We start from the raw sequence: 26,495 nt of genomic DNA on the forward strand, positions 1-26,495 counted from the left end.
TAACTACCAACTGCGCTATCGGGCTTCCTGCTAAAGCAGGCGATTTTTGATTAATTGGGTACAGAAAGCGTGTAGATTTCATCACCTCATGTTGAACCCGAAACCTAAGGACAACTAGGCTACTTTGCTCCTAAATAATCAATAAAAACTAATTGTCCAGAGTCAGATTACAATTATAAAGCCAAAACAACGGCAAAGATCTTTCTTTGAAGCTAAGCCAAACGCGGTTTACTTATCTATAGATAGACTAGACTAATCACAGTAATGTTTCATAATCCAAAATGCATCGCGCAATGATGAGTAAAGACTGTAGATTTCACCACATGTTTATCTCGGACGAACCCGAAACCTAGGGACAACTAATTATTAATTAAACAAAAATGTCTAGTTGAATTACTACTTTAAAGCCAAAGCCAAATCTACGGCAAAGATCTAGTCACGACTAATCAGTCTAATCACAGCACAGCGATGTTTCATGACCCAAAATGCAATGACTCATCAATAGTAGAGACTGTAGATTTCATCACATTGTTTATCTAGTAGGAACCCGAAACCTCGGTCTAGGGACAACTAGGGCACGTCGTAAACAATCACGTATTCTCTTACGTGACGATCGACACAGATTCTGACCTAATTACTTTATTGGCAATCTGCGATAACAATGGTGAAATATTGCAGAAAAAGCAGAGGTGATAAGCGGTAGCACTCTCTCTTAATAAAAGTTCATCATAAAAGCTGTAACTGACTTAGACCAATATATTTTTAACTTATGAAGGGAATCCCTTGGTATGAGATTGTTTCTAACAACTCCCTTGGAAGTTGGAATTTGGAAACTACTTTCTAGAAACTGGAAAAGTTTAGGCTTATGGTCAAATTAAAAAAAAAAGTAAGGTTGTGGTCAAATGATTGCTTTTTCTATAAGGAATTAAAGATCTCGAGACTTAAATCAGCATATAGAATTGTTATTAGAAATTAAGAAAAAAATAGAGCCTGGGGATTTTATAGACCATTAAAATATTGTGTACCAACACGGATTGAATTTGAAGATTTCAAAAAACACACATACATGATACATATTTTTAGTTATAGAAGCTTTTTTTCTAAGCGACTCGTCCCCTAAGATTTGAAACGATTTTAAATTTAAGGTATGATTCTAAGTACTAGTCAGAAACACGGTGAACTCATACAGATCCGCGAACTGTCTTAGCATAGATCATGAATGCGAATCGGGACTAAGTTGGGTGCAACGCACTAGACGCATTTAGACGGGCTTCCCCGAACCCCCACCCGAAATACTTAGTACTTGGGGGGCGACTTCCTCACCGTTCCCGCACTATATATAAAAACCTGAATCGGGATCGCTTCAGTCGTTCAGGACAGCTCGAGCGAAGAGCATCGTGCCAATTCTCAGCTTCCCGAGTGAATCGTGTCAACAAAGTATTACTCAATTTTTTTTGGCTGCAAATCAGGAGTGAAGTTTAAGTGTACCAAGATGCTGGACAAGTCTGTGCTGGGTGCTAGTTGGGAGAGCGTGGTAAGTTCAAGTTTTGTAATTAGCCCATGTGAAGTGTCAACGACTCAACGAAATAAACAAGTCAATACTATAAACTACGGTAAAAGGCGCGTGCCAGTAGCTCGGTCGTAGGTTTATAAGCCCTTTGGGCTTGTTGGAGGCTTATTTGTATTACGGAACAGTTGCAGCCAGCTATTACGCAAGAGCATGGTCAGTTTAATGTTCTTAAAAGGCAACTGACTTGTCTATGCTTAGCCACTCAGTATCAAACAGCAGTAAGCGTCTGGTTGCCACTTAAACTTAACGGCTTTTCTGTGAGAAGGCGAAGCAGGCATTGAACCAAGCGCGCTTGAATATGGAATTACTTTTGAAGCACTTGACATTGCGGCTTTCTTGAAGGTTTGTTACGAATTAATCAACGTCCAAACTCGATCTTCCGTGCCCAATTGAGATTTTAATAATAATGATTACGTCCATCTTAAATGGAGTCAATTTTATTTGGTAACTTAAAGGTTACCCGTTGAACTTTCGAACTTAAGCAACCTTGACTGAACCAATGCTCTACAAATCTAATTTCGTTTTGTAATCGTCTCAAACAATTAACGCAAATTAGAAATTGTTAATTAGGATCATTGAGCTATTCTGTTTAATTACGGTCAGATTAGTGATTGATTTCGATTCAGAATTGATATGAATGATTAATGTATTCTAAATTTGAAGTTTTAAGGGCTTTTAGAATGAAAATTACTAACGTTTTAGCCCCTAGGGACATGTTACGTTCAAACAACATAAAACAACATTGAGAAGTTTTAGACCGGAAGAAAACGTTAACTTTAATGTCTATAGAAAGCTTGAAGGCGAATTGGGATACAAAACTAGTTATTAAAAAAAGCTGTTACTGTATTGATAAATAATTATTACTCATTGACACGTTGTTTAGATTAGAAAGTGTTAAAATAAACATGCTGTCATCGGGTCCGACGTCGATACCGGTTTTTCCGTCATTTACGAATTCGCCTGGCGAATTTGGTACTTTCACCGTACTTGCGAAAACGGTCGGGCAACAAGGGCGTATGTCACTGTGGAATACAGTCACATACGACGTTTCACACGTGAAGTTTTGACGCTGTTGTAACGATGCCTAATAATAGTTGTCATTTTGCTAGTTATTCCGGTTTATGGTTTCGAAAGTAGAGAGCTAGATCTGATACAAGGAACCACGATCTGACAAATGAGATTAGAGAAATAATTCATCACACGGATTTTATTTAAATTTTATTGGTGTAATTAGTTCGTTCAATAGGAAATAGAGACATGTTTTTTCCTCAATCTGTTTAACTTTCTGTGAAGGCCTAACGTACGATAACTTTATTGCTACAAAACTGAACGAACTAAAGCAATGTTTAGTTGTAAAAATAAGGAAAACTATCTCTTATAAGTACGACAGGATACAACTTATTGTTACAAGTCGCTTCGGGTTTTTAGTACAACGTCCTTAACTCTGGTGCAATATGGTAAAAAAAAAGCGTTACTCATCCTAATTTTCGTACGTATAAAATCTGTGTGGGCAAGTAGGTAACTGTTATTAACTTATTAGTCAGAACTTTCGTCACAACTATTTTTAATTGTCGCGATATCAATCGGTTATTAACCTTGCTAGTTACCGCACTAGAATACTTGGCAATGGCCAAAATAGAACTAAAATCGATTACGTATCGAAACGACCTTCTGATCGCGGAACGATTGTGTGCTCACTTGTGTCATTTCTTAAAAATTACATGGAGTATGTACATTCAGAACTTATAAAAATAGTGCAAAACAAAACAAAAAATATTATTCAGATGTTAAACGTCAAAATGTAATGGCCTTTTTAATCTTAAATTAAAGTCCAGGTGCCCTTGATTCATTAAATTAAATTAAAAGCACATATTTAATGCTAGAACGGTAATGTCGCGCCGTATTTTTTAGTATTGAGAATGTCATTTCCTATATTTGCTAAGTTGGATACAGCATAAAACGTACACTGCATTTGCCGTTAAAATAACAGTAGAACATTTTTAAAAATTGCACGAGCAATATAAAATCTAGCTAAAAGATTACTCAGCAAAACAGCGTAGCTGTAAATCGCAAAAAAACACGTTCGAGCGCCGGTAATGCTTTTTTTGCACAACATTCGCACATATGCACGGCTAACGGGACCGGAAAGTAGGTGCTGCTCAACCGTATCAAAATCAACTTTAAAATCAAAAATCGAGAGCTCAAATTACAATAACTGAGAGCACGAATCAATAAACACAGGTGCCATCACCGAAACGTGTCAGGTCACGGATAGAATAAATATTTACTCCACTCAGTTTTGTATGACGTTGCAGCTAGTTAAAAATAGTCGTTGCATTGAACGTTTTCAACAATGTCGAGAATAGACGGTTGACGAATTTAACTTTAGGTTGTCACCTTCAGTCCTATAATAAAGGTCCAGAAATAGTTCCACTCGTAACACAGAAATATTATACGCACGCATATTACGACATACCGTGTCGAGTTATAATTTGGGGCGCGCATGGGCCAAACTCACGCTTGTAGTAAATTTCTCCATTCCAGTAAATATTTACCTGAAACAAAAACATACACAGTTAGATTATATAATGTCTGCAGCCCAATTTAACGTGTTAATTAGACCGTTAACTAGCACCGGGATTAGACCGTCTATTTACAGTGACCCCATTTCTCGACCCGAATTCGCGAGTGCACCTTTTTTTCGGCACCCATTAAAAATAATGTTACACAATACAGCCTGTCACAACAGCAGATACGTCGTGTGAAGCGGACGCGAAATATATCGTTTCAAGGTGTAACGGTTTTAAAAAATTAGGCCAGAATTCTAAAACCAAACACTGGCAAACGGTGACCTTTCTATCGGGTCCGAAATTAATTGTTACCGAGACACGACTAAACGGCTCGAAACTAGGTCTCCAAACCGGACTGATTATATTCGGTTACGAAACATAAAGAACAATGAGCTGGAACCGCAAGCCACAATATTAATAACTCCTCTAAATCACGAGTCTAATGAACTCTAATAATAACCCGTCTATTTCTGCCTGATGACCTATAAAATATTTGACCACTCTGCAACATTCTGGATTCCAAATAAATCCCATAAAAAACGATTGCACAATATGAAGACTCGAAATACCCGCAACAAGAAAAACAAAATTTGAGAGCGCACTCAGGCGTTGGGCAACAACGGTTATTCGGGCAGTTAACGCGAGAGCTTTTACTTCAAACGATTTGTAAACAAAATATTTCAGGAGATTGATGACTCTATCATTTATCACCTTTGAGCCTTGAGTTTCGATTGTTGTGTCGTGCTTTGAGCACTATTCTACGTGCGATTCTTGACAATAAAAACTGGATCTTTAGTAGATAAGCCGTGACTAATCGTCAATTACTCTGGCTTAAAAGTAAACTTCCTAGACAGTTCATGGGTAAAATCGACGAAGAGAGCAAGGGCTTCAAGGCATATGCTGGCGACAGGTGGCACTGGCACTAGACATGTGGGCACCGAAGGGCCACAATGACGTAAGCGAGACGGCTAATAAAAACCGACGGCCGCAGAAAGGGACAGCTAAGCCCTACACGCGCTAGCAGTCACGTAGCAAATTTATTTTATCGGTATTTTAAATAATTCTCAAGATCTCTCGTAGTTTATGTGACAGGCCAAGAGAATAATGACCATGTCTTTGTAGATTAAAGATTACAGAAACTAACTTTACATTTTATATCGTTTCAGGTGTCGAGGGATGACTACGAGATCGACTACAGTCCGAGTCCGAGAGGGTCTCCGTTGAAGGACACATCCAACATCCAGGAGGATCAGACATACTGCATCAGCCGTCACAACCCGAACCGCACCTTCCGTCGAGAATCAGTCATTGCCTCTTGGAAGAGTTTGAAGAAAGAGAGAGAGCAAGCTTTGGGAAAAAGGTTTGTCTATGTAGACGCAGAAAACTTCGAAGATTACTACGGAAGGAACAAGGTTAAGCGTTGCAAGAGCGAGAGGACAGCAGTTAGGACGGACAGTGTCGCGAGAGTCCCAAAGAAAGTCAAAAGGACGTATTCGGTCCTATACAGATACGATCCTAATGAAGAGAAAGTAGTCAAAGAGTACAAATACCAACTGCCAAAGGAGCAAGTACCAGTAATGCCGGTCAGTTCGGCGATGCACAAGGCATTTTCGGAACCTTTCCTATGCCCCGACAGGACACCAAAGAAGAAAGTCAAACGTTCATTCACCACCCTTCTCAACATCAAAACGAAGTTCTTAAACATATTCACTTCGAAGAGTTAAAACTTCTCCTGTAGTTATAATTGGAATAGTTGCTCAATTCAATGCATTTTCATTCAAAATGTAAGAGTTCTCAGAGGAGTTGGAATTGTGATCGTTTAATTTCTAGTCAAAGATTGGCGTCAAAGGACTGTAATTATATTGTAATAATATGATTATTGGAACATTTTAATGGTCCAGAGGCTTTGTCGTGGAGTAATCCGTTTTAATCCGGAGTTGAACCCTTTTGAGAGCCGTGGCGGGGACAGTACTTTGCTACATTATTTAATGCTTTGTGTTAGTTCCCCTGGCCAGTTTCAATCCAAATTTAATTTAGTATAAGATAGTATTAATGGTATTTAAAATATGCTTTATATTAAAGTTAGTTCTGCGAAATGGTGTAGGTACACAAAAGAGCTATTTGATATTCTTTGAAAACTTAGTAATATTTTGTCTCAGTACAGACTAATTGTAATTATCTTAATTAAGAGAGAAGTTTCGCAGAAATAATTAAGTATAGAAAATAATAAGGTAGTGACGCGTACCAATTGTATTTAATGCCATACTAGATGTATAATGTGATATATTCGTGTGTTGTGATAATTATAAATACAATTATTTAATTGTGGTTCATAAATTGTAATTTATGTTACATTTTTTGATACCAACGTATACTAGTCCCGTAACATTATATTTTAGTAACATCTTACTTTGTATGTAATGCTTTATATTTTAATTGAAATATATAGTAATTGCAACAAAATTAATTTCAATTTTAGTTCATTCCTTATAAGTTTAATTGTAATGTATGTATTGTATAGCCAAGTAAGGTGAATGTAGAATAATGACATATCATAGATTTTAGTTGTGAAAGTTAAGATCTGTAATTGATTATGGATTTACATATAATGTACCGTTCTTATAAAGATATTTCCCATACAATTTAGAATAAAGGAGGATGGGCAGATTTGCATGGACACTGGCCTATGAACCAATAAGAATAAGCGACATACCATTGGAAAGGTTTTTTTATATACTCCATTTTTTTGTATGGCGAGACTTGTAAAATCTCTGTTTAAAAAAAATTATGACAAAAAAACATAAGAAAACGAATAAATAACTAAAATATCGTGACACCAAATCATCCACAATAACAAAACCTTAATGATCTGCGATACAGGAACTTAATATCGAAAAAATCTATACAGCTATGTTTAAACTCACACTACTTTTGGCGGTGATAACCTTTTCCACACACAGATTTGGGACTATCTGCCGTAGTAAAAGTTTTAGAACTTAGAATAAGCTATCCAGTGACATATCGCTTGTCCTTATTGGTCCATAGGCCAATTAGCCCACCCTCCTTTGTGGGAACGGAACATTAATATGTGCATATGCAATCAATATTTAACTTTCTAAAATTAGGTAAAATACTAAATGCCAAACAGTTTGAAAAATTAACGTTTAATATATAATGTATACAGTTTCCCATTAAAAATGTTTTACATTGTAACATACATATGTACACTTACAAAAAATTTAATGATAATATGTAGCCATTGACTTGTTTAAATATTTCACAATATGAAAATAAAGTTACACACAGTTTATTAAAATGAGAATAAATTTTGTATTTACAATCATAAATGTATTTTATTGAATTAGTTTATATTTTATAGTTTAATAGGTAAGCTATTAATTTCACAATAACATAATAGTCGTGACATTCGTGACAAACATTTTAATCGGCACTTTATATCTTTCCGAGTCTGATTTATATCATTATATAATAATAACTATGACAAATACTAATGATTACAATAAAGTCAATTTATTGAGTAGTCAATCTATTTAAATACACAATAATCATATAACACTTTAAACTCTCGCGTTTTGTATACATATTTAATTACACAAACGGGTCTACCGCGATATAATTTCATTGTTTTTTCGTCGGAATTAAAGGCAAAAACAATGATGTAATTTGTGTAATTAAATATATGTACACAATAATCATGTAAAGTTAATACAACTTTTGTACATAATTTGATTAATTTACGATAGAGGTATACTCGTACCTACGTGAAATACAGGCGATTAATGTTTACTCGACCGACAAAGATGTTAATGAACACTATGTTCGCCTTGAGTGAACCTATTTTTAATACGTTTATATTTCGCGGATTATTAAAGTGATATTTTTGTTTTAATTAATATGGATATCCGCAAAGTAATGCCTGATTTTTATTCATGAATAATTCATCCATCACATAATTATTTTACTTTTATCTCGCAGCCATGGTTAAATAATATACTCCGCCTGGTACTCTCTTCCCGTCTTTTCTAGGTCACCTCACTGACACAAGCCTACGTCATCATGCGACAGCGCTATATGATAATATGCGATAGCGCTATATATAGCGGCCATGTTATTGTGACGTAGGCTTGTGTCACTGGGAAGAGAAGGCCATGTTTTATTATACTATGCTCGCAGCTGAATATTTGACGTTTATAATTCAAAATAGTGGTGGCGGTAGCATCGATAGCATTTAATGAGCAGTTAAACGATAAAAAAAAGGCATCTACAGCTGTCATCTAAACTTCTAAAGGAACAGTCTAATACATATTTACAATCAGATGGGCGTTAACAGGCCACAGTTAATTACGATTATAAAACATTTGAAGCCACTGCATTTGCATTTTAAGTATTTTGGCTACTTAAAATAAATTTAAATTTATTTTTCAGTCATTGGTCCCTATTGTTTCCCATAAAGTTAAGTCATAATGTATTGTATTAGTAGTAAAACACTTGATTGTACAAAAATCAAAACAAAACTGGAAAAATAACATTCGTATATTAGTATAAAGGCGAACTTATCCCTTTAAGGGGTCTCTTCCAGTTAACCTTTGAGCAAATGTGGGAGAATTGGACAGTAGACCTCCGTATTGTACCAACGGCGCAAAAATAAGTCCGCATTTTCGTAAGTCATACTTTATTTGGTTGAGTCAGAAACGCCTGAAAAGGTAATGGTTTTAGTTTTAGTACTAATGATAATATGACAAAGAATACATTATGAATTAAAACATTATGCCAAACAAAGGGACCCCAATTTATACCGGGTGTGCCCTGTAATATGAGCAAAAAATTTTACTGTAGGCTGTACTCCTCATACTCATTAACATTTGTTCAGCGACTTTTGAAAATAACTTGTAGTTTGATTTTTAATACACTTTAAAGGTTATTCAAAGACGCAATGTATTGCGAATTTTGTTATGTTTAAGGCATGACAAGCAACGTCAATCACAATGATATGGCGTGGCAATGGCGTCCATTGAAGATAATATTTATTTTGTATGAAAAATAGGGAGTCTAAATCCTTCATAATTTTTAAAAGTTGTTGAACAAAAGTGTCACCGTTTGAGGAGTACAATCTATGTTTTAATTATTTGCTCATGTTACAGGCCACACCCGGTATATAGATAACCTGAGGTGTAGGTGGTAGTACAAAATCAGCAAGATAATTAATAAAGCACATTATCGCCCGCATTCGTGTTAACTACGCTCGATACGGGACAATGCAACACATGGCGATGCGGGTTCCCTGTTCGATGCGTTTAATCCCACGGGTTAGAGCGTAATTAGAAAATAGGTTATTGTTACAATGTGTTGTTGATGGTATTTTAATGCATTGTCATCATTCTACCAACAGTAATCTAACTGATCTTTAGGTCTAGGAAGTGACTTATGTCAATCTAACAAGTGCGAGTCGGACTCGCGCACGAAGGGTTCCGTACCATAATGCAAAAAAAAACAAAAAAAAAGCAAAAAAAACGGTCACCGATCCAAGTACTGACCACTCCCGACATTGCTTAACTTTGGTCAAAAATCACGTTTGTTGTATGGGAGCCCCGTTTAAATCTTTATTTTATTCTGTTTTTAGCATTTGTTGTTATAGCGGCAACAGAAATACATCATCTGTGAAAATTTCAACTGTCTAGCTATCACGGTTCGTGAGATACAGCTTGGTGACAGACAGACGGACAGACGGACGGACAGCGAAGTCTTAGTAATAGGGTCCCGTTTTACCCTTTGGGTACGGAACCCTAAAAAACTTTAACCATAGCTTACTAAGAGCATTGCTAATATTGCTATTCAGCATTACATGACCATAATAATATACCTATTTAATAGCCAGTCCAAACAGCGATTATATCAAGATGATATTAATTGCAATGAATAGGTCTTATGTATCAACACACACTGTTTTATTCGGTATTGTACCTACACCTTAATTGTATTACTTTCCGCACATCCGTCAAACTATAGATTCTTAAGTGTTAAGACCAAAAAACGGCTCGACTCCACTTTTATTCCACATATTTTATTAATAACATTTGAAAGAAATGAAATCTAAGGACTGTATCGTTTATTATGAATACAACTTTACTTAGCTTTTTTTGGTATTATATTTTTATTAATAAATTACACATATAGTTTAATTAGTGGTTTAATAATAAGTAACATTTCGTCCTGGGAGATCACGTAAAGCATATGGTTTGGACAATATTTACCCAATCCTCCCGAGTAACTACAACGATTTTGGACAAATACTACAAGAAAATTTACGGTTTGCGAACAAGACGAGATATTACACAAAAAAAAACGTACTATGTAAACAGCAATTACATATGATTCGTAAAGCGAAACATCTGGGCGTAGTCTAATCATTTCTTTTAGTTGGAAAAAGTGGCCTTTTAGAGAATATGGCATGTTACTTACGACAACCCCGACTTTGGTATACAATACCATGCCATCCACCATCATGGAGCATTTCTATCGACCTGTTCTAGCCATGGTTCAACGCCATGTATGTCCTTACATTTGCTAGACGGTATTAAAATCACCATAAAGTCCCTAAAATAAAATAAATGTAAAACCTTCTTATATCAGATATGTCTTAAAATACCCCCAGATTATACCTTAAGAACATAGTAATACAAAATAATACACACGTCAACAGTTAGACCAGGTTTTATCTGTATTTATAATAAACAATACAGTCCTTAAACAGTTCCGATCCAATGAACTAGCGTAAACAAAAGAAATCGATAATCAAAGGATGTCGTTCACATTTAAATATCCTTCAATGAAATAAAAATGACAGATCGCGTCGTAAAATAAATGTTTGACGACATTCATCTTAAATTTCAATTCATTAGGAGTTATATTCAATTGGCGAGGGAATTGTGTTATTTGTTAAGCTGAATACAGACCAGCGAGCAAATTTGAAATGGTCAAAAATCTGTAAATATGAGTGTTTATAAATCTAATGTGCATGAAATATTTACAAGCTAACCCTTAAACTGTTGTAACATTTAATTAATTCCATTCCGTTACCTTTTTTATAGAATTTGTATGACGGCACTGGAATGCAAGAAACAAAACCTGTATGGAAATTTAGGTACACTTTTTTTCTCTTATTCGAAAGAGCATGTAATTCTGAGTAGAATTAACGTAAAAATTCCCAAATCAAAAAAGAGAAGTGTACACTGTACACTGGCTTTGAATAAAATGGCCACGGAGCGCTAGCTCCTGTCTATACCCAGCATAAAGCCTAATACGTCACAGGCGGTACCAGGCGCAAACCCGTGGGAACGGCGAAAATTTGAATAAACCCCAGTAATCATCATCATCATCTCAGCCATAAGACGTCCACTGCTGAACATAGGCCTCCCCCTTGGACCTCTATACGTGCCGGTTGGAAGCGACCCGCATCCAGCGTCTTCCGGCGACCTTAACAAGGTCGTCTGTCCATCTTGTGGGTGGACGTCCTACGCTGCGCTTGCTAATCCGTGGTCTCCACTCGAGCACTTTTCGACCCCATCGGCCATCTTACCCCAGTAATGTTCTCTCCTATTAGGCACTTCCGGCGACATGTTATATTTGCAGAATCAAAGGTACTATCGGGAATATTCACCCACTCCTGTCTATACCCAGCATAAAGCCTACGTCACAGGCGGTACCAGGCGCAGGCCCGTGGGAACGGCAAAAATTTGAATAAACCCCAGTAATGGCCTCTCCTGGGCACTTCCGGCGGCACGCCATATTCGCGGGCCACGGCGGCTATCGGCGATGTTCGTTTATGTTTCCGGGCCCTAAATGTGGGACATTGTAAACTTGTACGAGGCTTTTTACGAGTTTCGACGATTCTTTTTTTTTTATGGTTCGTTGTGGAGTTGAATTATTCTAAAAGACCTGTGATAATGATAGGGTAAAAACATTTAAATAAGATCTGACCATGGGTCTTTAAATCCAGGGCTCGATTCTACTAGCTAAACTGAGCTACTTTTATTATGGCACCAACCCCGAAATCCCGAAAAAAAATTTTACTTTTTCATACATTTTGACTGATCAGAGTGATCAGATGTCGACGTTTTCTACCTACACACAGTTAAACAATAAATGGTATCTTATCTTATCTTATCTTATCTTATGGAAAAGCCAAAAAAATTTCCCCGATTTTAGGGTTGGTCCCACACCATGTATATACCTACATCTTTTCTCACAAATAGACATAGTAGTACAGATTCACTTCAATTAGACGCAGTCAGATGTATTAAATGTAAGTAAAAGTAAGTAGGAGAGCAGAGGAGAAATTTACTTATTCATTCCTAAAGTCGCTCGCCAATAAAAGTTGTTACACATTAAAGAATGTGGAGGCTACTTTAAACAATACAAATGATTAACATCATATGATAACAATCATTACAAGCGTTAAATTACAACAACAATACTGTTAACGGTAGTCGGACAAGCCGCTACAGCATTCTTCGGTCAAGGTTTCAACAAGACAATAACATGTCAAATATCAGCCTCAAGTCTAAAACAGCCGCATGTCTCTGTCGTTTGTGTGACCCAATAAAAATTACTTTATGAAATCTAAGGGCCTACCGCCAACATCGAAAAATCGACAATCGTTATCTGCCTATATCGCTCTTGCATATTCGAGCGACAGTCTAAGGAATCTGCGATTTCAACATGCTTTTATAATTATAGTTTGGCCCAGGACTATCTCATTTCAAACATAGACGATGATAATCATAATCTTTGTCTTACGCTAGTATTAGCACCCAAAAGAAAGGGATGAGTATAGTTTTATTTGTTCTCACTTACTGACAGAGTGTGTTTGAAAGACTATAAAAGAGCACATATCTATTCCTTTAGACTATACGACCTTATACGTCTCATCAGATAACAGATAAGTAGATAACATCAAGCATGCATTCAGAGTAATGTGTAATTATAATTAATGTAACGACCTCTTATGATCGACCTCAATTTTTGCCCTTGTCCTGGTCTATTGTACCGACTCAATGGATGCTTAAGTTTACTGTTACAGATAATCCCGGTTGAATAGAGAAGGCCAAGAAAACAAATACATATATACAACAAAACCCGCTAAAGAAGATATTGATAATATTAAGCCGTGTTGGAAAAATAACCAGCTCTATCTAGTGTAAAAAAGTGTCTTGACAGACACACGGACAGACAATCCATAAGGGTTCCGTTTTTCCTTTTGGGGTACGAAAGCCTAAATAATACGGAGAAAAGAGTCGAGCACGTTTATTATGAGGAAATGACTACCGCACTTGCCTGCCTTGTGTTACTTAAACATATGCCTGCATATGAGCAGAGATGCATATAAAAAGGTTTTATGATAAGTAATTAGAGCAAAAAAATATATGTAACTGATTTCAGGAGCAAGGTATAGCATTGAACTTTCTAGCTCTATTACTCGTAAGAATTTTAGCTTTCGATGTTGTGTGTTCTATGTTCGCTGTTGTGACAATAAATACATCTTCTTTCTTTCTTTCTTTCTTTCTTCAGTTTAAATAAAAGAATATAACTAATCGTGTTCACAGATACTTTTTTATCATCTGAACTGTTAATATTATTTTCAATTACATCCAGTAGGCCCTTATCATAACACTACCTATTTATAAACAAAGCAATTTGAATGATATATCATAATAACTATGAACCTCGAAGATGGCAGCAAGGCAACACAAAACCTATACAATATTTTATGTGATTCTTATAAGTATAAAACACCACAACTCTGAACTTTCTTTAAAACAAAATAGCAGCAAATAGGTAAAGCGCTACAGCTATTATAGTCTCTAAGGCGTTGCGATAAGATTGCATTTTGAATGAAAGTTATCAGTGCGTTAATGCTATCTAATTGTATATTTTGTTCGAATAAAGTCTATTGCATTTAAGTATCTATGAAGTTGTATTAAGATTCAAACTTGAATGACGTGCAAGCATTTCTATTAACACTTTTATTACTATTTATTTTATGAAGGCGCCAGACATTGCGATACAAATAAGGTAAATTTCTCCTATAATGTAAATTGTATTGGCAGTTAAGGCATCAATAAATGTATTTATTAGTTAAACACAAATTTTACTCGGCTACAAGTTGTATTGTAGCGGTTTATTAAGTGTTTAATCTTTTCAAGTATACGTAAAAGGAATTTTGATGATTCACTTCTGTTCTGGCCACCGCTGGTTAGAAATATAAGAGATGTTTATGTTCATTATACCGGGTGTGGCCTGTAACATGAGCAAATAATTAAAACATAGATTGTACTCCTCAAACGGTGACACTTTTGTTCAACAACTTTTAAAACTTATGAAGTATTTAGACTCCCTTTTTCATACAAAATAAATATTATCTTCAAAGGACGCTTTCGCCACGCCATTTCATTGTGATTGTCGTTGCTTGTCAAGCTTAAACATAACAAAATTCGCAATACATTGCGTCTTTGAATAACTTTTAAAGTGTATTTAAAATCAAACTAAAAGTTATTTTTTAAAGTCGCTGAACAAATGTTGATCAGTATGAGGAGTAGAGCCTACAGTTAAATTTTTTGCTCATATTACAGGCCACACCCGGTATAGTACCTATATTGTTTATGTATTCGGCTGACCAAACTGATCTTAATCTTCATAGTTAGTCATAGGCCTAAAAGCATTTAAGTACTGGGCAAAGGCTTCCCCCCTCTTTCCGGCCATTTGGTACTGTCCAATGCAGAATCCCGCCACGTTATAAAATTTATCTATGTCGTCCCACCATGCCATCTCCGTTTGGGTCTCCCGTTGACCATCCAAAATATACTTTTTTTTTCATATGCTCCATCTCATCCGACAGTGATATTTTTACTTAACATACTAAAAAAAAACAAATAGTACCGCATTACAATCAGCCAATATTTACCTGTAATCAAACAAAACAAATTGTATTAAAAGCAAATTCACAATCAATTTAATGTTATTAGTCACTTTGGTATTAAATTAAAGGTTTAAATTCAATTTAAGGTCAGCAAATCATTGAAACGTCAGTATCAATTTGCTTTACACCGACACCCACGTACTTTAAAATAAATACATTTTTTCCGGTTGTCAATAATCGCCTGATTGCATTCATATATATCTTACTTATTCGTATTATTTATTTACGTACAAACAGTGTTGCCAACTCGGATTTTGAAAAAATGCTAGACTAATGTCTAGATTATGCCAAAATTATGCCTAAGATTTTTGAAACACCTATGCTAAAAAAATGCTAAAATATCACTTGAAATTAGACACTTAAAACACATACATTTTTCAAAATTACCGCCTTTTTCTACTGACAAGATCTGCTTCTGCTTGACCAACTTTATATAGTCCTTTGACGTCCATCCGTCCACAAAAGTCAAAATTCATATGAAAATATGAACCACATAAGGCGATGGCGCATATTGTTGCTGCCAAGTTGGTGCAAATTTGGCTTAGACTAAATTATGCTAAAAAATATGCCAGATGCTAAATGGAAAATTTTGGTGCCAAAGCGAGTGAAAATATGCCAGATCTGGCATCATTTATGCCAAGTTGGCAACACTGCGTACAAATGACCCTGTCTTCTGACACGGCGTCAGTTTCCGACTTATATGTATTTCTTTAAATGGATACAACATCGTTATGATTGAAATGATATAAAATGCAAGTTACGAGTACATCAAGGCATTGCGTTTAAATATCGACCTTACTGACCAGACAAGCAGATTCAAATCGCACCGACAGATAAGTTGTTCATCTTAAACAACTGTGTAAGTGTCTATAAGCAAATCGTGACTTGTCATTTATAAAATAACAGGTGTCGTTCTGTTCCTGCAAGATACTACAGCATATTAAAAGAAATCGTAAAACTTCTAACGATAGTAATGTAATAATACACGTATATTATTGCTTTATCTCGCTCGTTGTTGGTGTAAGTATACAACATACTAGATTTTTTTTTGTAAAAAAAACATGTGAACGTGACAGTAGTAACCTTTTAATGAAGTTTCTCTTAGTACACCTGCAAAGTTATCAAAGAGTACATCTACATTTCAATGCAGATGCTCGTGTGACTGTTTTTAATTATCTTATTATGCACTATCCCTTTCACCCCATTTACATCTTTCTATGTTCTTGATATGTGGGGTTGGTGGAGAATGTAATGGAAAAAAGAAAGACCAATCAGATAGGAAAAGCAAGATGACAGGGCACGGGACTTAGATTAGGCATCTATCTAGGATAGAACCTGAAAGCCTTTTTTTAACAATTTGCAGAGCAAGATCGAGGGAAGAGTAAACCAATAAATACAAATCCCAGTCAAGAAGAAGATTGCGGTCGCCTCGTAGATATTAAAAAAGTGTGGAGATTAGTCCAGCTCTTAAAACTCTCAAATAATGATGACGTAAAAGAGCGTGTTATAAATGCCGTTTTCTATTAAATTGCCAGCTACATGAAGTAAGTCAATTAATTAAAGACAGCTTAAGGTCCTTTTAATTTATGAAGGGCGAGTGCTGACCTGACGTGTCGTATTCACCGTATATTTTCAGCTGAAATTTCCCGATCCTAATTTAATGCCTATAAGCCACATAAATTGAGGTTACAGCGCCGTATCTTTTTAAAAACAATAAAGACAACGAGGTTTATGACGCACCCAATATTTATGTACTCGTATAGGTGGTTTACAGCTTATGTTTACTTATGATCGTGTATGGGATTCATTATTTTAACGAGTTTTATAACAAAGGTGTTGCTTAAGCATCAACAAAGCTGATTCAGAGGATTATAATTCCTATCTAATAACATGGACCAGGAAGGCATTAGTTCAATAAAAAATCGTTGGCGTGCCAGCGATTGGCCTCAGTAGGTGTTTACATGGTACTAGTACTTGGCCAAACGATTAGCTTTAGATCCCGCGAAAGCAGCAAAGAAAAGATTTTTTGTTCTGAAAGAGTCTGAATACCAGTTCTCTTTTTTATGTCACGAGAACTCATATGACATCATACAAAGAAAGGCGGTGCATGTCTTCCCAGAGATACACTAAGGCTAAGAATATGCTGAGACGCAGGCGACCCAGTCCCACTCCCACGCAGCGCAGGGTAGAGCAGATTTTGTAAAGTATGGACCTTCCTTGCGCCGCACCGTGCGTAGCTAAAGGACGAATCTTAATTTTAAGTACTAAATCTGCTCTGCCCTGCGTTGTGTAGAACTCCGTCGCCTGCGTCTCAGCATACACTGAGAGAAAAATCATTACCAGGAATTAAAAAACAGTTCTGTACTGACGGAAAAAATGAAGTTTAGTAATAATTATAGACGTTTCACTATTTCTGTAAAGTTTATTTATTTCTACAAACAGCTCAGTAATCCTAAATCTAATTTCAACGAATAGATAATAGAAATTGCAAGAACTAATAGAAATTGCAAAAGTCAATTTGTTCCTATTAGTTGACTCTCCTTGTCCCGGATTAAGTTTATTTTTGTAATTCTAAGTGTGTTTTTGTTATCCTTTTCTCTCAGTGTACCTAAGTTGTTGTCACTTTAGACATTAATATGTATAAGAAAATAGAAGCTCACTTATACTTAAGATTGTTAACGTAGTAAAACTAGAGATGGGTAGTGAGTAAATACTCACGGGTAAATACCGAGTAAATACTCAGTATTTACTCAATATACCCGTATTTACTCGTTTATACTAGAGGTGTGCGCCGATCGTAAAATCATCGGCGGCGGCGTCCGATGGTTTTTTGATCGGCGGCGGCGGCGTGATCGGCGTGAAATCGGCGTGGTGTATTTTTTTGAAGTTTTAGCTCATAAAGCCCGCCTTGATTTTACTACCATCAAATTAACGTCACAATATAGAATATTGACGTAATAGACATTTAAAAAGAAGCTAACCTCGAATGTGGCTAACATTTATTTGATAAAAACTAGGGTAAAGGTTGTAAATAAATAAAATAATTGACATATCATGATTTATTTAAAATTTGAACATTATTACAACAGAATAATAATTGAGATACATAGTATTAAAGTCTTTAAAGTTATATGAAAACAATCTCAAAAAGCATATAAAGTTATAATTTTAATAATCATAGTCACATATCAAAACATGCGTAATTAAAATGGAACTATTAAACAGTCTTAAAATCATATGAACTTATAGCTATAATAATCACAGAATCATTTATCAGTCTGCACATTTTAATGTGAATATTAAAGTATTAGTCTTAAAAGTTACAACATGTCAACAATCTCTAAAATCATATAAAATTATAATAATCATAATCACAGATCACAAAAGCATGATTGCTTGATTGACTTGCTTGGTTTTTAATAGTTAACGTTTAGATAAAATTAAACTTACTAATAACAAATCAAAAATCAACATTTAAAAACATGTGTAATAAAAATGGAATAGTTAAATAATCTTACAATGATATGAACTTATGGCTATAATAATCACAGATTCATTCATCAGTCTGCACATTTTAATGTGAATATTAATACTACTTTTGGCGATTGCAGTAGGAGTACTAGGAGTCTTATATGTTCAGTTACATCAACCAACACGAGCATGAGCATTGCTCACAGTGGAATAATTATCGTGTATAAATATAATTTTATTTACACGAGATGGGTGCAGTCGAGATCTTTTCGCTGTTATTGTTAACCCTGCCACGGAAAACACACGTTCGCTAGGGGTACTTGTTGCAGGAATGGACAAAATAGATTGTGCCGTTGCATGAAGCCAGGGATATACGTTTTTACGATTTTTCCAATATTCCAGAATCCCATTAGTAACGTCGTTACCAGTTGCACTGCAGAAATACTTCCATGCTTCATTTTCAACAGGCGATGTAAAAGTTGAGCTATCGTCACTATATTTGGTGGCTAAATTCAAGAGCATTGTGTCGGTCTGTGCAGGTTGAGACGTTGACGGCTGTGCCTCGAGGGATGACGTAGAACCGATTTCAATGTCCTTTAACTGGAGATCGCCTGTCACGTAATTTGACATAAATTCTGGCCTGGATAAATGTCGGCTTTCTAAATAGGTGTCGATAGTCTTCAGCTTTTGAAATCTTGGATCTAGTAAAGATGCCGCTATTAATACATCCGTTATCGGAAAGCGGTGATCAAGTCGGCCCAACATTTTCTTTTTTAAAGCTGTTATCGCAATCAACTCTCGGTCTCGTGTCTTATTTAATATATCTTCAATTTCGTTTCTTAAAACCAATGCTACATTTATTGTGCACTTTGAGTCAGAACTTAGTATTTCTACTGCAGTTCTGATTTTTTTAAGCAGTTCAATCAATTGTTGTATGAGTTGCCATTCAGCGTCGACCAATTTCAGATTATTTTTTGAAATCTTGCCCAAGAGATTATTTACAGGCCCTTTATTATTGGGATGCGCAAGGCTTTCCAACATTGTCAACACGCTATGCCAACGAGTTTTACATTCCGTTTTAATCGTTGGCGTAGCAGAAGAACAAGATGGTGTTGAAGAGCATGGTACATCATTAGTTTCATCATCATCTTCGCTTTCACTGTCAGAGTCGCCCATTTCGCCGCTATTTGCATCTTGAAGCGAAATAAGAATCCTTCGCTGTTCCGATTCAGCTTCTTGTTCAAGTTCGGGTGCACGAAATCGTAGAGATTTAGCTATTTTCTTACATTTCTTCAATAGTGTATCTATAGATGGAACTGCAGAAACTCCATCAACCATCACCAGATTGTGCAGTCCATGACCAAGACAAAAGTGACTCGTTACGTCAGGAATTAACGAAGCCGCCTTTTTAATATTGGATCCCGAGTCAGTCACTAGAAACACTTGATTATTAGACAATCCAAATCGCTCCCTCACAGCTTGAATTTCTTCTTGCAGTCTTTCGCCCGTTTTTTTTTCGAGGACGAATATCGTATCCAGTGTAAACCGATTTAATGTCATGCTTTCTGTAATAAAAAATATAAACTGTCGTATCATATAATATTCAATTGAAGTTAGAAAATGCTTTACGAAAGAAAGTAACATTGGTCACAAAAATTAACACGTTGATTTATTACAGAAATGAACACGTGGGTTTTACTAGTTGTAATCAACGCAAACCAAATGTTTATTTATGTCAATTCATATCAAATGACTCACCATCGATGAAATGTAATGTGAAAGTGATGTAATTTCGGCGACGATATGTGTCACTCCATAAATCTGTAGTAATTGCAACGTGTTGGCCTTTCGTTGATGTTATACGTTTGACTTCAAGGACTAATGACTCGTATACATCTTGCAATGCATCCCGAGAAATCGTCGTCCTTGATGGCATGCCCTCTGCATTTATAATCACGCCATGTTTCTGTACAAATGTAAAACATCAGTGTAATTAATAAAGAAACAAAGGATTCGATTCGACATTAGATTGTTTATCACGTTTACCTACTTACTTGAAAAAAATCTATCATCGCCTCATCTCCCACTGAATCAAAAGGCATCAATGAGCGACAAAACCAAATTGCTAGGTCTCTGGCCAGGATCCACTTGTCATTTCGTCCCTCACCGCTTGTGCTAGTCGTACGTCGTATTGGTGTAAAAAAAGTTTTTATATTGGCGATCGCTTTTTTTTCCTTTTCTTGATCAGTTATATTGTGATCGTCTTTGAGATGGCGGATTAAATTACCCGTGCTGACACTACTGCTATACGACTTGATTTTTACCCTGTAAATAAAGACAATGCATTTCAAGATCTATTTATGCGGTACGTTTAAACATTAAATTTATTAATAAATTAGAAAATATATACTTACAAGCCAAATATGCTGTTAGCATCGTCGTTTTGCGCGTTATTCAAACAAACTTCACAAAACACTTGTTCTGTTAGCACGTGTTTTTTTTTGCCGTCTTTTTCACACACTAGTTTGCCAAAGTGTTTCCAGCAACTGCTGTTTTTTGTTTTAGAATACAAAGTCTGTATTTTGAACTCACTAACTTTGTAGTTTTTAATCGAAACATCTTCGCTTTCTGACGCCATTTAACATCGACAGTAACACATGCGCACAGTGTAGTTTCTGGCCACTAACTGCGCTATCAAATCAAAACGCTTCACGCTACGTCCCCTCCCCACCTCTACAGCTTTACGCTTTGTGGTGCAAGCCACGGCCCCCAGGCATACAGAAATACTGGTCGCGTTGAAATTAATATTTTCCTTCATAGAATTGCAAGCGCCAGAGTGCGAGTATCATATTATCGATCTTTATTTAAATATAACGCGAATCTAAACAAAGTAAACAGTAAACTTTCGAATTTATTGCCTACCTAATAATATAGAAGGCAAAGTGTTGCCTATTTTACTCACTAACTGATTATAGTCAGAATTGAAATGAATTGAATAAAAAAACTAAGAATTATTAATACTATATGAATTAATACGAAAATTTGCCACGCCGATTGTACGCCGGTCAAATTTATCGGCGGCGGCGGCGTGGAAAAATCATCGGCGGCGGCGGCGCGGCGGCGCGGCGCACATGTCTAGTTTATACCCAAATTGGTGGGTATAAACTATTTAGAGTGCTGAAAGAGGCATATCAATTTGAAATATAGGTGTATTTTGTAAGCCGCTACTGGATTAAGTACTCAAAATTGTAAGAAATGTATTTTTAAGAGGGGCACTCCATACATGTAACTAATTGTCACAAAAAAAATTTTCAGAAACCACCAACGTGTTGCACATCATTAAATGGGTCTTTAAAAATAACTGGAATGTATCTAAGAACATTTTTGGATAAATTGAATATTTTGGAAAAAAAACCGTTTCGAAAAGCCAAAATAATGTTTATCTCTCTATAACTTTAGAACCAAAGTTCAGAAAAAATATGAAAACATATCGGGAGATAAGCCGTATAATAGAGTACAAAAAACAATATTTTGAACATCATCGGTTGAGCCATTTTTGATTTTCTTTAAAAAACCCTTAATAAAAGGTCGTAAGTGCCACGTAAACACGCACTTTTTGCGCGACATGCAGTGAGAACATCAATAGAATTTAAGTACCATATTTTTAAAGTAAATACCTTCTTATTTAAAACAAAATTGTTAACTTTGCTTTATCACAATTTGCATCTCACTAATAATTACCTTTTTTTCCTAAATTAAAGGTCCTATATGCTTTTTATTTTATAGATATTGTTAATACACGTTAGCACTCTTCAATAAAAGACAATTTTGTTCTTAAATCTCACTTTTTGAATATTTTATAAGCAATCGTTTTTACCCACCTAAATGAGTAAATACGGGTATTTATCGGGTGCTTTGAGTAAATATCGAGTAAATACTCAGTATTTACTCACCCCTACCCATCTCTAAGTAAAACAGTAGCCATCATTTATTTACGACGTTCGCCCGCTGAAGTGAAATGGACCATTAAAGTCAAATGAAATTGTACAGGTAATTGATTAGGTCGGATCGACGATGGTAACTATTAAAACAAACTGATCAATATCCTTTCAAAGATAGAATGGAAATAAATGACCATTAAATGACTGACAAGATGATCTGACATGTTGAAGTTCTTTTGCTGTCACTATCTATATGATATTGACTGTATCGATTATTCAAATGGAGATTAGACAAAAATTATATGGTTTTATTACTACGAGTATCATTTTATCTTTTACACATTTGTAAAACCATTGTCAATTTGTGTAATAAGCTCATACAATATTTATTTATTATGTACCTATTTATTTATTAACCAAGTCAGCATACTATATTATTTATACTAATAACAGTTGCATTGCGTGGGCTATCAAAATCGTTGCAGACTTGGTCTAACTCTATATGCATATCCATAGCTTACTTTTATTTTTAAAGTAGCCTCAAACGGCGGGTTCGCGTCGAGTGCACGTTTGCATGTTTTCAGGTTTTCACTCGAATTCCTGGTCAAGTGGCACTGCATGGAGTATGATTTTGCATTACTTTACATACATTTCGCATCCCTAACCGCGGGTTAACTCCCTTATTCGATAAGGAGCTCACACGCCATATTTCTCGAACACAAGCTAATATTTTATACATTAATTGAACTTTATTCTAAATATATACGATTCAAAGTGGCATGGCATCTTTTAGACTGGTTGTTAGTAGCGGAAATGGCTCAAATGCCTGAGACATGTAAATGCACTTGCGATTTAGTTCCCATGAAAGTCAACAGTTTTTCTAGTAGGTAGATAATTACCGGATAGGTAGGTATATTACCATGCAAATTTGTATAGGAACTTTGTTACTTTCGAGTTCTCGTTCCATATCAAATACACATCTCGTTCATAAAAAATCGGAAATACATAGGTATTTAAGTTACGATTCTATCGTCTAGAGCAACGGTCGGCAACCTGCGGCCCGCGGGCCGCATGCGGCTCGTGAACCTGTCACTTGCGGCCCGAGAGCCGCCTTGGCTATTTTGTATGTAATAGTGACAAACGACAATGTCTCATAAAGTCATAAATATTAACAAAGTACGGCCCGCGTCACCTCCGTTAACTACTATGTGGCCCTTGGCTGCTAAAAGGTTGCCGACCGCTGGTCTAGAGTCTAGACTCTAGACACTCTAGACTCTTGAGCGCCCGTCTTGAGCCGAATGACTGACATGAGTGAGTAATATGAGAGTTAATCGGTGCCACTTCGTTTAGATTCTACACCTAACTAATGATACGAATGCTTAGCGAGCATGTGAGACGTATCAGCTTAACGAGCCGATGATACGAATGCTTAGCGAGCCTGTGAGACGTATCAGCTTAACGAGCCCATGATACGAATGCTTAGCGAGCCAGTGAGACGTGTCAGCCTAGCCAGGCCAAAAGAGCCTATGTTACAAAAATTCTTAAAGAGCCTATGATGCAAATGCTTAAAGAGCCCATGTGTTACAAATCTGCCTAAAGAGCGCATGTTACGAATATGCTTAAAGAGCCCATAAAACGTATCAGCTTAAAGAGCTTATGATACAAATTCTTAAAGAGCTAATATTACAAATCTGCTTATAAAAGCCCATGTTATAAATTTTCTTAGAGGTCATGTTACAAATCTGTTAAAGAAGCTCTATAATACCAATTAGCTTACAGAGCCCATAAATTAAAGTTGCTTACTGAGAGCCCATGATTTAAAGTTTTCAAAGGGGCTGAACTAATAAATAAAAGTTTAGTTTAGATGTGTGTGCTAAGAGCTGATAATTTATCTACGACATCTGCATGATGTTTTCTCTCCTAACACTAACATCTGATCGTTGCTACCTGAGTCCACGAACCAAATCATCCAAAAATCGGAAATATTTAAAATACGATTCTACCGTCTAGACTCTCGTGCGCCCGTCTGGAGCCGCATGACTAATGTGGGAGTTAATCGATGCCACTTCGTTTAGGTTCTATTCGCATAAAAGATTTTAACGAATCGGCCTTAAAAATGCGAATGACTAAGGGCCAGTTGCACCAACCTCACTTGACGGACTTGTCATCGGCAATCGGCACTATATCGGCAGTGAACTATGAAACTTCGCAAACAATAACATAGCGAACTTATTAATGATGACAAGCGGTGTGGGTCAACCGACCCTAATATAGGACTTAATTACGTGAGGCCTCCATTAATTACGTGAGGTGGTCAGAGAGGGAGAGAGGGTGAAGCCGAGAACCAAATATCACGTGGAGAAGAGGAGGTCGAGGAAAATCTCACATCTCGGGGAGCGGAGTCCAAAAATCCTCAAAAATACATAATGGACCCTTTAGGTCCTTAATTTAGAAATCAGAAAGATTTCAGAAACTACCGTCAAGATCAGACGAGCCGCCATCGTTGAAGCCGAATGAGTCATTTGGTACCTAAATACCTTTTAATTCAAACGCCTAGTAACAAAATCTTTACTATGAGCAATAATGTCGCTACCTGCTCTCGTACCGAACATGAATCATACAAGGATCCGAAGGATTGATTAATGATCCTGCCGTCTAGACTAGATTGAACGTGTCGAGGGTCTTGAAAATTATTTGTACATATTTTTCCTAAAGTCTTACTTTAAAAACTCTTATAATATTTCAAATAACTAAATCTGAGTTATATAAAACCGTGTCAATGTCTTCAAAGTTTGTTAAAATTGGCTTCTTCTTCCACTCCAGTTAGCCATGAGATGATACCTGCCGCAGCCATATTAATATTTAACAATTTTCATTGGTCTTTATTCGGTATTATAGTCTCTTTTCCTTCGACCATCTATTATGAATTTCATGATACGTGCCTTCTAACTGCAGCTACGTGCCCAAAGATGCATATTTCATGCAAAACCGCAGACACCAGCACATTAACACGATGAGTGCCGTAATCAACAAGTGCTAACCATATTGATCCGATGTCTGCTACCCATTACCATAACAAAGGATCTGGTATGTTCCCATCAAGAGGGACTGATGGACCAGTATAAGTGTATCCTCCGATTACATGTAGTTGTTACGGATCTCGAGGTCACGATACATTGGCACCTAAGAATTTGGAACGAGCTCGCGTAGCAAATGGGGAAATACGGCTTGGCCATGTATAACCATCGGTACTACCATCCGAGCTTTCGACTCGGGAGAACCACCATAAGTGTGAACTTTGTGACATCTACGCGTTATCGGAGATCACACATAAACTGGACTTACAAGATTGACAACGTAATTGGGAATACAGACGCTGCGCAAATGCCTCGTGTTGTACCTCTGAGTTTAGTGCCGGTGAATTAATGAGGTGAGGTAAATTAATTAGGGTAAGATTATTGGTCCTTTGATCAAAAGATGAGGGTTAGATAATTATGTTAATGCGTGAAGTGCGGCAAAGGTCAACCAAAGTAATAGACTACTTACAAAATTTACTCAACATTTTGGCGGAAACATGCGCAGCGAGAGTGAATATTCGTTGCGCATAAAATTAGAACTTTCTTGCAAGTTAGTTATATTATTCATTCACATTTAAGGCCTCACGTTTTCCCTGGCTGAGTTTTTTGATCACTAAGTGGTGAACAGGCGGCAACCGGTATAGGTAATTTTCAACAAGATAATCATGATAAAATATCTAATATATGAAAAGCCTTTATATTACCTTTACGGTGCATTCCTTGGCCAATTTATTCATGCCACTAATGACAACAAGCTGTCAAGCTATCTAACATATAGGATAGGAACTGTACTTTGTTGTACACTGACATATGTAGCTCCAGATGGGTTGATTGTGGTGCGGACCCTTTCAGTACCTACCCTTTTTATAC

The 26,495-nt window shown here is 36.3% G+C and overlaps 2 protein-coding genes across 2 annotated transcripts in view; one reads left to right on the forward strand and one right to left on the reverse strand.

Annotated features, from left to right (window-relative positions):
- LOC134675665 (dual specificity tyrosine-phosphorylation-regulated kinase 2) overlaps nt 1-26,495 on the reverse strand; it is a 267,559-nt gene that overhangs the window by 71,882 nt on the left and 169,182 nt on the right. The gene's annotated exons all lie outside the window — the stretch shown is intronic.
- Nucleotides 1,341-7,290, forward strand: LOC134675445 (uncharacterized). The gene is made up of 2 exons (XM_063533713.1): nt 1,341-1,534; nt 5,307-7,290. The coding sequence occupies exons 1-2, from the start codon at nt 1,493-1,495 to the stop codon at nt 5,862-5,864; spliced, it is 600 nt and encodes a 199-aa protein (XP_063389783.1). The 5' UTR covers nt 1,341-1,492; the 3' UTR covers nt 5,865-7,290.

This window comes from Cydia fagiglandana, chromosome 22 (genome assembly GCF_963556715.1).
Source record: "Cydia fagiglandana chromosome 22, ilCydFagi1.1, whole genome shotgun sequence".
NCBI lineage: Eukaryota > Metazoa > Arthropoda > Insecta > Lepidoptera > Tortricidae > Cydia > Cydia fagiglandana.

Bases quoted from the DNA above. Each gene is read 5' to 3' on its own strand.
- LOC134675445 (XM_063533713.1), top strand. From the start codon at position 1,493: ATGCTGGACAAGTCTGTGCTGGGTGCTAGTTGGGAGAGCGTG. The intron at 1,535-5,306 runs GTAAGTTCAAGT...ATATCGTTTCAG, and splicing joins GTGCTAGTTGGGAGAGCGTG to GTGTCGAGGGATGACTACGA.